This window comes from Xyrauchen texanus, chromosome 32 (assembly GCF_025860055.1).
Source record: "Xyrauchen texanus isolate HMW12.3.18 chromosome 32, RBS_HiC_50CHRs, whole genome shotgun sequence".
NCBI lineage: Eukaryota > Metazoa > Chordata > Actinopteri > Cypriniformes > Catostomidae > Xyrauchen > Xyrauchen texanus.
The window spans coordinates 13,639,942-13,652,816 of record NC_068307.1 but is presented as its reverse complement, the minus strand read 5'-3'; the positions used below and the strand labels follow the sequence as shown (position 1 = coordinate 13,652,816).

At 36.4% G+C, this 12,875-nt stretch overlaps 1 protein-coding gene across 1 annotated transcript in view; it reads right to left on the bottom strand.

Annotated features, from left to right (window-relative positions):
• Positions 1–1,563, bottom strand: part of suclg2 (succinate-CoA ligase GDP-forming subunit beta) — a 162,302-nt gene extending 160,739 nt beyond the window's left edge. Inside the window, exon 1 of the mRNA XM_052100986.1 lies at positions 1,443–1,563. Coding sequence (XP_051956946.1) covers positions 1,443–1,526 — 84 coding nt within the window. The 5' untranslated portion in view covers positions 1,527–1,563. The remainder of the gene's footprint in view (positions 1–1,442) is intronic.
• Positions 1,564–12,875: the final 11,312 nt, after the last annotated feature.

Here is a 12,875-nt window from a genome sequence, read left to right as displayed (position 1 = left end):
CCTACACTATACAAATAAATCCTGTTAAATTCATGGTAAAAAACTGGCAGCTGTGGTTTTACTGTAAAAACAAATGGTAACCACATTTCAGGCTTTATGGGATGTAATTTTGATGCATGTATATTTTACAGCGCATTACCATAATTTATATTATTAAATAATAAACTTGATATATTAACCTTCTGAAACTGTAAAAATCTCCTTTTCACTTTATAATGTATTGTTAATCACCGTAGTAATTATACAAGGACACAGGCCCTTCCTGGAGCAATCACCAAAAAACATGTAGAGACAGTGCTCAGTGTCGCTCACACAAACAGTTAACACCATCAGGGTAACTCAGGTGAAATTAAAATTATACAATAAACATTAATAAATGAAATGACAAGAAATATAACACAGAACACCCCAGACACAGACACAGGTCAGATCTATTAAATGACCTACTTGAAACTTTTCCATATATAAACTTTTTAAATACGATGGCAAAATATAGCTACTAACTTTCCAGACATGACTGAATTTCCATTGAAACGGAACAGATGATCAACTGTACTGTCCTTGTTTTGTTTTGTTTTTTGGATTATGACAGCATCCTTCTTTAGCCATATGTATAATCCTAAAACAAATATTAGTATCAACCTTTAAACCTTTGCTACAGACTGACAGCAAATGTTATTGGCCAACTCAAAAATGGTTTAATCACTGACAGGTCAAACGCTGATAGATAGAGGTGATACTGGCCTATTGCTCAAGGACTGAAAGAACAGAGGACACAACTGAAGGTGAAACAATCCTCCAAAACATGTACATATTATTACAAAGTATCATCTTTACTAGTCAGTATTTCAGAAGTTCAGCACAATGCATACTTTACACTTTTATTACATTTCATCAGTCTACTCCTTGTTTAGAATTGTAGGATAACGTTTTAGAAACTAACCTTTAGAATACAATGCTCAGTATACAATATCTAGGAAATAATCTTTAAAATAGAACCTGTAGAATCTAGAACACAATCTACAGAATAGAATAGAACCTTTTTGAGGAACAGAAGAATATAATATCTAATACAATTATTACAAATCAGAGAGCAGTGACAGTCATGCAGCTTTATAAATACAGTTATTTATGCTTACATAACTTATCAAACGCCTTGTATAAGGTTAAAATGCAGACCTCTAAAGCAATTTAAAATCTGGATGACTTTCTATTGCTCCTTAAATTCCATTCAAGTTTCTACTCATGTCTCTAGTCAAATGATAAAACAGAAATCGTGTGCATTAGGTATCGGTGCATATATTTCACAGCTCCGTGCAGAATAACTCATCATGTCAGCAGCGTCAAACTGACAGACAGCGATTTTGTCATGCAATATTGCCGTTTTTCTGTTTGTCAGAGCATGCACTTATAGATAAACGTAAATATCGCCGCACTGTTACCTTGTTTCTGTTCACAAACAGATGTTTAGTACTCGCTCCACGGAGTCCTCTTACTACCGCCTGACAAGCCATGGATGCCGCCATGTTGAACCGGAAGTAAGGCCTGGAGCGCTGACACGTGTGTAAGAGAGTGAGGGACAGTGCTGAGCGACGTTTAAAACAGAGTTGACAGCCACAGTACCAACTGCGTCACCACTCTGTAGCCAAATTGGAAATAGTTAATGTACATAGTCCGCATACATAAATATATGGTTAATTAAATAAATATATTCAAATGTTAAGACCCATGTCTTTTCAGATGCATACACAATGCCTCTACCCTAATATATTTTACATACAAAATAAACTCATTATGTATGTATAGTGAATACATAATATGTATAACAGTTAATTATTACATGTATAATTAAGATAAATAATACATATTAAATATATTATACATTTTATTCATTGACATAAAATAACTTAAAACACACAGCAACCAATGAAAAAAAAACAATAAAAAAAATGTAATTGTGTATTCAGTTCAGGGGCACTGGAACCATGAGGGCCGAGGGAGCCACAGGCCCCCCACTTTTAGCCCACACTTCAACTGAACTTCAACTGACATGAAAATATGTGCAAATCTGGTGCACGCATTAAAAGTAGTATAGCATGGAATTGACGAAATAGAAATGACTAGCTACATTTAGGCACTGCTTTTCCTGTTTTTGATAGACAATAATGATCAAACTGATGATTTGTGAAACTAATCTCACCTAGGGTAACTAAAAGACTAACCCATGTCATAGCATAAATTGACATAATTAACATTAAATGGAACTTAAAAAATAATTATAACTTTTCAATCTGACAACAGCCAGTTGCAAGTCCTCAAGCATAAACAACAACAGACTATACAGTATAATCCTGGTAAGGACTCAAATTCGATGTAGTTTTAGCACCTGATATTCATTTAAATGGGTGAACATGACATTTTGCCCTTTGCATTAAGACATTTTAAAATATTCAGAGGTCTGATGGGTCCATCTAACCACTGATCTACAAAAGCCCTGGAACATGAGTGAATAAAAGCCCTGGAACATGAAAGACATAAAGCCAGAAATGAATTAAAGTGGATGAGGGCGCACTGGCTAGCTGTTACTGCCATTCTATGTTGTTTGTAGAGGCATGTTGAACCATAAGGAGATGTTCCTGTGTACACAATCCAGATGTAAGTAGTTCTAACTTGCATGATATGACTTATATGATACTGTTTGCACAAAGTTATCAAGCTAAACTGTTCGCACAGTGTTATCAAGCTTATCAAGTAAAATAGCCTATGTGCATTCTGTGTGATTCTTTTTTCAAGTGGTAAATTTGTCTTTTATTATTAATTATTAAATTCATTATTAGATAAAATATATAGGCTTTGGCTTATGTAGGTACTACGTATTGAGTATTGATATTCTTTATCTTGAGTCCCATTCAATGCTAGGAGATCAGCTAGACCAGCTTAGCCAGGCTGGGTAACCAGCTTAAACACATTGATCATAGAGATAGATAGATACACCAGACTCCATTTGGCTGCCTTGCAGGACCCTTCTGGATAGTTATTATAGCCCACAATTGGGTTGCTTGTACAGGAGAAGATAGAACAGCTAAAGCCATTATGGAGGCAGGCTGGCAATGCTGGATCTGCTCTATGTCAGATGTTCGATCCTCAAATCATTGCAGTGTCTTGCTTTAGCTCTGATCAGTATAAGGAGGATTCTCTCTCTCTCTCTCTCTCTCTCTCTCTCACACACACACACACACACACACACACACACACACACAATCTATATATCTTTTCTCACTCTCCTCTATTCTGTAAAGCACTCATTACTCTCTGACATCTTGAAAGGGCAGGAAGGGCAAAATGATCATAAAAAGCTGTGATTATGACAGAGAGACATTTGCTTCAAACTGATCTGTGTCAGCAGAAACCCATTCAGAGAGGATGATGAACCACTCCTGGAGAGCGATGAACCACTCCTGGAGAGCGTAGGCATGTGTTTCTTATATTTATTCTGCTAACTAGCAAGATTTATTTTCTTAGACTTTGTGCTAAGCCAACTCTTTGTGGGAACTTTTTAATAGGCATAAGTCCATATTTCATTGTGTGGAACATCTTTACCTTTCACCTATTTTAAGTCCAGCCATCATACACAAACTAGAGTTGCACACTGTGCACAAAATCCCAATCTGTCGACCAAGCTGTCTTTTTGAGGGAGGATGTTTGTTTCATGGGATAAGGGTTCTGTAATATGCTAATAAAGCTGACCTGAACTTAGATGTTTAATAAAGGACGAGGATTCTTCTCAGCCCACCGAACAAAGCTATTCGTTTTTCATACTGCATTAATATGCAGGGCTTATTCAAACATTTATGCTGCGGTCATATTTTCTGCAGAAGTTTTTGTATTTAAATTCGAAAGTGTTTCAGTGCTGGTATCTTTGTTTCATCATGTGATTCAATGGTCAGACTTCATGCATACCATTTATTGTTTCAGGCTATTGTTTGCATTCCTGTGCCATGTTAATATTGTGGTATTGAAGCACAGACCCAATTACCAATATTTTTCCAATTTTTTTCGTATGATTGAGAGCTTTCTGAGTCATCATAACATTCTGTAGAGAATGTGCTTCATGTCCAACTTCCTCAAGACGTGAAAGCCCCAGATGTTGCACTGTATGGTAACACCTCTTCTTTAACACTGTGAGCACAGTTAGTATGTGGTGCAAGACCTTGCAAGTAGTACATTTTTCCTAGACTGGGCCTAAGAGGGTCAAATATCATAAAGCCCCATTCAGACTGATAGCGACTTGCAGTGACAAAGTGACCAGAAGTCTTTTTTTTTTTTTTTTATGAGAGTTGAGAAAAGTTTAACTTTATGCAAATGTTCAGCAAAGCAACAACTACCAATGGGACTGAAGACATTGGAGATGTGATCTGTCTCCTACAGTGTGCAATACTGTAGTCTAGTGTCAGTGAGATGGAGAAGAAGTTCTTATTATAGTATGCAGTTTCACTGTTCTATAAGATTTGCTTCTGCCCACATACAGGGATCTAATAAAATAAAATAAATATGCATGTGTAAAGGGAACAATGGAAAGGAGGAGGTGAGAACCAGCTTGACAATATCAATTATATTAAATATAAAACTAAAATAAAAGACACAAACACCCACATAGTATGACAGCTGCCCGTAAATGCTCTCTCTCTGTTGCACCACCGTCCACAGTAGGCCTTTATCCCTCTCGGAAGCTGGATTAGCCTTATAAGGGGCCGGGTGTGTAAAATCACGACCCGGTCCCGCCCTCCGCCCTGTCACAGCATGGAAAACTGCAACTAGATAGGTAAAGTTTGTCAAGACAAATGTTGATGTTGGCTTGGAAAAGTTTATTAAAAACAGTTTAAAATAATTGAGGTTTAAATGTTGGTAGCGGTGTCGGTGAACACGGACTCTAGGTAACTGTTATTGGAAACACAGGTAACAAAATATATTAATATATATATATTAACCCTATAATGCCACCTATATCAAATTTGGAATGCTATTTTCTAAAGTCCGTGCATCATTAAAATAATCAAAATTGAAAAGTTGTCTATTGAAAACATTATAATTTATTCATATTGTATTTGATTTGCTAAATTGATCTGTGATCCATATTTATAGACCAAGGAGAGGAAGTTGTCATAGCCAAACTCACCAACATTTGGTATCTCTGAAAATGCCCAGGGAGTCCTCTGATTATACCCCAAGATTTACCACTGTAGCATGTATGGGCTAAGAAAAACTTAAATAACAAATGTCCTACAAAATATATAAATTGCTGGGCCTCAGGAGGATAATGACCTTTAAAGTCTCATGTATCAAAACAATTTTTTTTACGATTTCTTTTCTTGTCTAATTAGGTTGTCTACTAGTTTGTCTAATGGTATTAATAGCAGTTTAATGTAAAACATAAACTAATACAAAACATATAAAAAAAAAAGTCCCCTGTCATCTTTACATCTTTATTACAGCATTACATTTTTTTAATAATAATTGTTATATTTCATTAATCGCATGATATAAATGAGACCCCACAAGAATGCACAAATTAGCTTTCAAAAGGGTTTCCTATTGCATTCAGGGGGTCTGAGACTCCCCTAGCCCCCCTGTAATGTACACCATGAGTCAGCATTTTGTTTCCAAGAGTTCCTGTACCCCAGAATTGGCCACATTATGCCGATCTACTTAGGACCAGAAGTGTGTTGTGTCCTGAGTTCGGATCAAATGTTGAAACTGGGAAGTAATCACAAGTCAACCTTCTATTTTTGATTTCTCTGTAAGATCAATCTGTTAATGGTGTGTTCATATCATTACAGAATTACCATTAAGAGATTCTGACTTGTAAGTACATGATATTACCCTTAAATTTAATTTTGTTGGTGTAACCTATTGTATTCAGGTGGATTCAGTGATGTTTACTAACATTTTTCACTTGAATCAAACCAATTAATTTAGATGTTACCATGTGAATTACGTTTTAGATTAACTTTTTTAGTGCATAAAGCATTAGCATTCTGAGTGAGTTTGATTCATACATTGATAATCCTTAAACTTGTTCATGATATGATGTATTATGTACTTCTGCAATTTACACACCAACCTTCCCATACAGAATGTTAATTTTTAGAAAATGGATTCCTTGATATCTTGTTTTTACCAGATGTACAGTATCTCAACAGATTTTCAGAAGTTATAGACAGTTGTACATCCTATCAATAACGTTTGCACTTAGGGGAAGGAACACCTACTAGCAACCAATATTACAGCAACCTGGCAAAATTAGTGACAAAATTGCTGAAAGTCTAAATTGGGCTTAAGCCATGCTTGTCTGAAAATGGTTGGGTTGATCAATCCTCTCATGTACAAGAAGCACAAAATTGGGCTACAATAAACATCCAAAAGGTTTCCTGCATGGGATTTTAGATTGCAAGGCAGCCTAATAGAGTATATATCATTGTATTTAACCCTTAAAAGCAGATAGCTGCATGGAACCACACTGAAACAAAGAACATCTCATCCTTCTATTGGACATCAGTGTGGCTCTGACAGGTAGGAACTATTGGCCTCAATAGCTAAAGAAGAGAGGAAAAGCGAGAGAGAGAGAGAGAGAGAGAGAGAGATGCCTAATTTCGCTTCCTTTCACAGTCTGCTTCTCCAAACACCAAAGCCCTGAAGCACGCTAAGCCTCTTACCTCTCTCTGTCTCACTATTTTCTCCTCAAACCAGTTCTGAAGTCCCGTCTGCTCCCCTACACCCTAACCCACTTTAAAAGCTATTCTCCTCCAGCTCAATGCAAATAAGGCCATTTTATTTTGCCATGCTGGCAGTACGTCTCCCACTAAAAAGAATGAGTAACGGTGGCACACTCCATCTGTGCATGGGATGTGGTTCCTTTTATTGATGTGGCAATTTTTCTTTTAGAGTACTAGCATACTGAGCACTAAGGGCTGTTAAAATCAGAATATTTCTGAGGCACCACTAATATAAAAATGCTGTTTTAATCTGCAAAAAACAAAGTTCATATTTAATTTCATTACAAAAATGAATTCAGTTACCTGCTGTGTCAACTTTCCAGGATTAGCTACATATAGCGTTAACTAGCAATCTTAGGGAAAAAGCAAACCCCTCTTATAGCCAAAAGTAGGCCTGTCACAATTATGCAATTGATCTAGAAGTAATTTATTCACCCTGAACTTATTTAACTGACTTTGTTTCTTAAGTGATACACAAAAGGAAATGTTAGACAGAATGTTAGAGAGAACAGTCTTTTCATAAGTCTGTTTCTGAGTGACAAGAGATGCACATTCCTAGAGGACGAAAAGAATGCGACCGACTGATGTTGAATGTATCAGAAATGTCACATGATCATTAATCGGGCTCACACAGTCCCTCAAGGGCTGAATCTTTCAGAGGAACAAGCTAAATCACTCTCATTGCCGCCAGGGCATTGATTTCAAACTCATATTCAGACACTGGATGTGATTGAATATGCCAGTGTACTCATATGCAGTAGCAGTGAGCATTTATATTCAGCACTGAACTAAAGATTCTACCAGCTGTATAACAGCATTATAGCCCTTCCAATCCATATTAAACAAATTCACGTTTTACCATGACAGAGCTGCTAAAAATATACCCACAAGGGAATTCAAAATATGTAATCTGCAGAATGCTTTGTACGTATATTGCTTTTCATTTATGTGTCTTAGACTTGATTTACAAAAAACACTGCATCCGCAAAGCAACCAGCATTGTGGACGACCCCACACACCCCTCACACAAACTCTTTACCCTCCTGCCGTCTGGCAAGAGGTACCGAAGCATTCGGGCCCCCACGGCCAGACTGTGTAACAGCTTCTCTCACTGTGCCTATTGTCCTGTTCATTGTCAAAAATGTCTTGTACTGTCCCGTAATTTTTGCACATGTTTGCACGTGAACTTTATATAGGTATATATAGGTATTTTATATAGGTATTTTATTTAGTTGTGTAGTCTCATGTGGTCCTGTGATTGTCCTATGTTGTTTTTATGTAGCACCATGGTGGAGGAACGTTGTCTCGTTTCGCTGTGTACTGTACTAACTGTATATGGTTGAAATGACAATAAAAACCACTTGACTTGACTTGATGTTCTACATTCTATTTTTAAAGATCCATTTAGTCTTGTATAGCCAGACTTTTAACTTATGACCTACTGTCTTGTCAAAATCACAGCTTATTCTGACCAAGAATAGACAGGAAATGTCTGTTTGACTGATATGTAAAACTACCAACCACAATTTGCTTTGTTTTTACATGCCTGTGCTCACCCCAATATCTCAGTCTTTATAAAAGGGTTAGTTCACCCAAAAATGAAAATTGTCTCATAATTTACCCTTATGCCATCCCAGATGACTTGTTTTCTTCTGCTGAACACAAACAAAGATTTTCAGAAGAAAATCTCAGATCTGTAGGTCCATACAATGCAAGTGAATGGTGATTAGGCCAAGGAGACTATTGTCAAGATGTACGGTGAAAAAGGAGATATATTTTGATCTGTTTTCACCCAAAACCAACTGTCATACTTCAGCAGACATTGATTAAACAGTGTGTTCTTATGAATTACTTTTATGCTGACTTTATCTTCTTTTGGAGATCCCTTGCATTTTATGGACCTACAGAGCTGAGAAATGAGTTTGTGTTCAGCAGAAGAAAGTCATACAGATCTGGGATGACATGAAGGTGAGTAAATGATGAGATAATTTCCATTTCTGAGTGAACTATTGCTTTAATTGTTAAATAAATAAATATAAGCTATTTTTGATTATGTACAGTTTGAGTAGTTATATTGATGATAAGCTTGTATGATGTCTGTCCATAAGCATCACACAGTATGGAATATTAGATTATTGTAGAGTAAGTGTAATGTTTCTTAGTAATTTTATATTATAAATACTCAATATTCAGTTTGCTTGTTGAAAGCATACCAAGTTTTCAAGGAGAAGTGTAATGTTCAATTTATGAGTCATTTTATATTATAAATACTCAATATTCAGTTTGCTTGTTGAAACCAATAAATTCATATATATAAATTATATATATGAACAATTTCAGTCAGGATTTAGGCCCCATTATAGTTCAGAGACTGCACATATAAGAGTTACAAATTACTTTCTCTTATCATCTGATTGCGGCTGCACTTCTTTTCTAGTGCTATTAGATCTTAGTGCTGCCTTCGACACTATAGATCTCAACATTCTCTTGAATAGGCGGGAGAATTATGTTGGCATTAGTGGACTTGCATTAGCATGGTTTTGGTCCTATTTATCAGATCACTACCACTTTGTACGTGTAAATGAGGAATTGTCTAATCAAACAAAAGATACAGTAAGTAAGGCGTGCCACAGGGATCCGTTTTAGAGCTTCTGCTTTTCTCCTTATTAATGCTTCCCCTGGGAATAAGTTTCCACTGTTATGCCGAAGATACACAACTTTATATTTCTTCCAAAATTCACAATTCTCCAAATTAGCAGTGTATGAAGCAGAATTAAAAGATTGGAAAGCCAGAAATGTCCTTCTACTCAATTACGACAAAACAGAGGTACTAATTATTGAACCTAAAACCTCGAAAAATAAGCGCTAAAATATAATTTGACTCACAATGGATGTACTGTTACGTCGTCTTCTACAGCAAAGAACTTGATACCAATCTGTCTTTTGACAATCTAATGTCTAATGTTTGTAGAACAGCATTCTTCCACCTCAGAAACATTGTTAAATTACAGCACTTTTTTTTTTACATTTAGACCACTTAAATTATTGATTGCTGTAAGGATGTGTAGAGACTTTTAATCAGTATAACAAAAAAATTCTGGAAAAGATTGCACCCCCTAGCTTTAAGTCTAGACTAGTTTTGGCCTTCCATCCACACTGAGACGGTGTTTTTGTCCACAAAAACTGAGCTTTTTGAAAACGCACTCCAAAGTGGATCAATTTGAAAACACAGTTGTCGCGTTGTATTGCGGACTGTGAAAATGGATACTTTGTAAAACTATGATTTTTTCAACCTTCATATTGCATTCTTTCAAAGGCGAAGGGAAGTTTACTCGGAATTGGTGTTTGACGATGGAACACGAGGACAATTTCGTTTCAGACCGTACATGCAATGGGGATTTTCCGTATGCACGGTGACACAATTTAAGCGTTTTCATACGTTTCAGTGTGGACGAGCAACTTTTGGAAAACGCTTGTAAACATTAGTGTGGATAGAGAGCGTTTTGAAATGAAAACACCGTTTTCAAATGTAACCAGATTAATGTAGACGTAACCTAAAGACTCATCTCTTTAGCCAGGCAGGTACCTAATTTATCCATCAACTCACAATTAGACTGCTTTAGTTAGGTCTGCCGGAACCAGAAACATCTGTCATGATCTATAACTCTGCATAAAATTTAATGGCATCTATGCTAAGATTATTCTATTTGATTCATATCCCGAGGTTACCAGAGCCAGTCAGATCCAGCTCCATTCCTGCATGGTGTCGGATTCCCCTGCAACGTGTCGCTGAGTGATGACAACAAACAACAGCCGGTGCTTGCCAGACATCACTTCAGCCTTTTGACTTCAGAGGATGAACTGATGCCAAGTCCAACTGTAAGACATTGGATACTTCATATGCCATTGCCTGAACCTTGGAGTTAGTATGGACAATGTGGCAGGGCTGGGGCGGGGCCGGGTCGTGATCCTACACGCCCGGCCCCACCCTCCGCCCTGCCACAGACCCCAATGAACCTCACTGAAATTTCCTGCCAGTTGAATTGCGATGCACCTCATTTATCTCTGCTTTCATCACCTTTGTCTATTGATTGACTACACTCTTGAAATGGATCATTTAATTGCCAACATAAGCCTTCATTAGCCAACTAAAAAAGGACAATGCATCTATGTGAACTTCTGCAGTTAATCCCGGATGGACTTAATTAAAAATTTCATAAAAAAAACTTTTTTAAACACTAGACCTTAATGCTTACTTAATTTACAAATTTTAAACCATGACTTGCACAGCACAAAAATAACTAATATTGACATTATATTCTTGTTGTTTAGCCAGAGGGGAACTGGCCCCCACAGTGAGTCTGGTTTCTCCCAAGGATATTTTTCATCATTAACCAACATCTTATGGAGTTTTGTGTTCCTTGCCACAGTCGCCTTCAGCTTGCTCACAGGGGTTCTAAATACAAATATTATTTAATTGTTTAATTTGTATACACAATTTACAATCATATTTATTCAAACTACACAATGACCACTCTAAGACTTTTATAAATATTACAGTTTATATTTGTTTTGTTAATGCATGATTTCCTGTAAAGCTGCTTTGAAACGATGTGTGTTGTGAAAACACTATACAAATAAAAATTACTTGGCTTGTATAGGAACACATGGACATGTGACACCCAAATGAGACTTAAAGAGATAGTTCACCAAGTTCTCTCATCATTTACTCACCCTCATGCCATCCCAGATGCAAATTACTTTTTTCTTCTGCTGAACACAAACTAAGAGTTTTAGAAGAATATTTACGCTCTGTAGGTCCTCATAATGCAAGTGAATGGGTACCAAAATTCTGAAGCTCCAAAATGCTCACAAACATTGCATAAAAGTAATCCACAAGACCCCAGTGGTTAAATCTATATTTTCAGAAGTGATGTGATAAGCGTGGGTGAGAAACAGATCAATATTTAAGTCAGTTACCATAAATTCTCTTCTATGCCCTATAGGTGCCATGAATAATGCAAATTAACAAAAACATCAGAAGAAGAATGTGAAAGTGGAGGTTGATAGTAAATAAGGACTTAAATATTTAACTGTTTCTCACCCACACCTATCATATCACCACTGGAGTCATATGGATTACTTTTATGCTGCCTTTATTTCCTTTTGGAGCTACCAATTTAATTGCAATGTGAGGACCTAAAGAGCTGAGATATAATTCTATAAATCTTTGTTTGAAAGAAAGAAAGAAATTCATACACACCTGGGTTGGAATTTGGTTGAGTAAATGAGAGAATATACATTTTTGGGTGATCTTTCCCTTTATAGGCTCTACAGTATTTACATATTTTAACATCTGTTTCGTGGTTACTCAATGTGCTCAGTTGAGACTAATTGCTCATTAACCACATTGACAAAATTATTTGTATCAATGGATCTGGGAAAACAGATTGGGATCTGGCGATACAGTAGAGCATGAAACCTTCTTCATTGCCATGTATACAATATGTATTCTAAAACAAGTAGATCAACCATGCTGTTTATTAATAGACATGATTGTAAATATCATCTTTAAAAATTAAATTCGATGGTATCGGGGAAAGCAATGTTTATCTATAATACCGTACAATTCCCAGGCTCAACATGCTGACAAAGTGGTCAGTAAGCCATACAGAATGGCATGGATGAAAGAAAAGAGAGACCCGTTAACCTTGTTATGTCGCTATGAGCAGAGGAACTTCTCTCATTATCTTAAGCTCTCATCAATTATGGGCCCTCTGGGCAGGGTTGGGGAGTAACGGAATACATGTAACGGGAATATGTATTAGTATATAAGTATATATAGTATATATATATAAGTTACTGTATTCCACTACAGTTCCAATTGAAATAATTGGTAATTGGAATATAGTTACATTCAAAACACATTTTTATTACTGAAGAGTAATTTTATTGTCATTTGTTACATTTAATATTTAGTCCTTTCAGATGGAAAACATTTATACAAATGATGCAATCCAAAGTGCATTTGAACAGCAGTGAAACACTTTCTTATGATGTGTTCCATTCATGAGCAGACAGCGAAGCAAGTTTGAAGTTTGG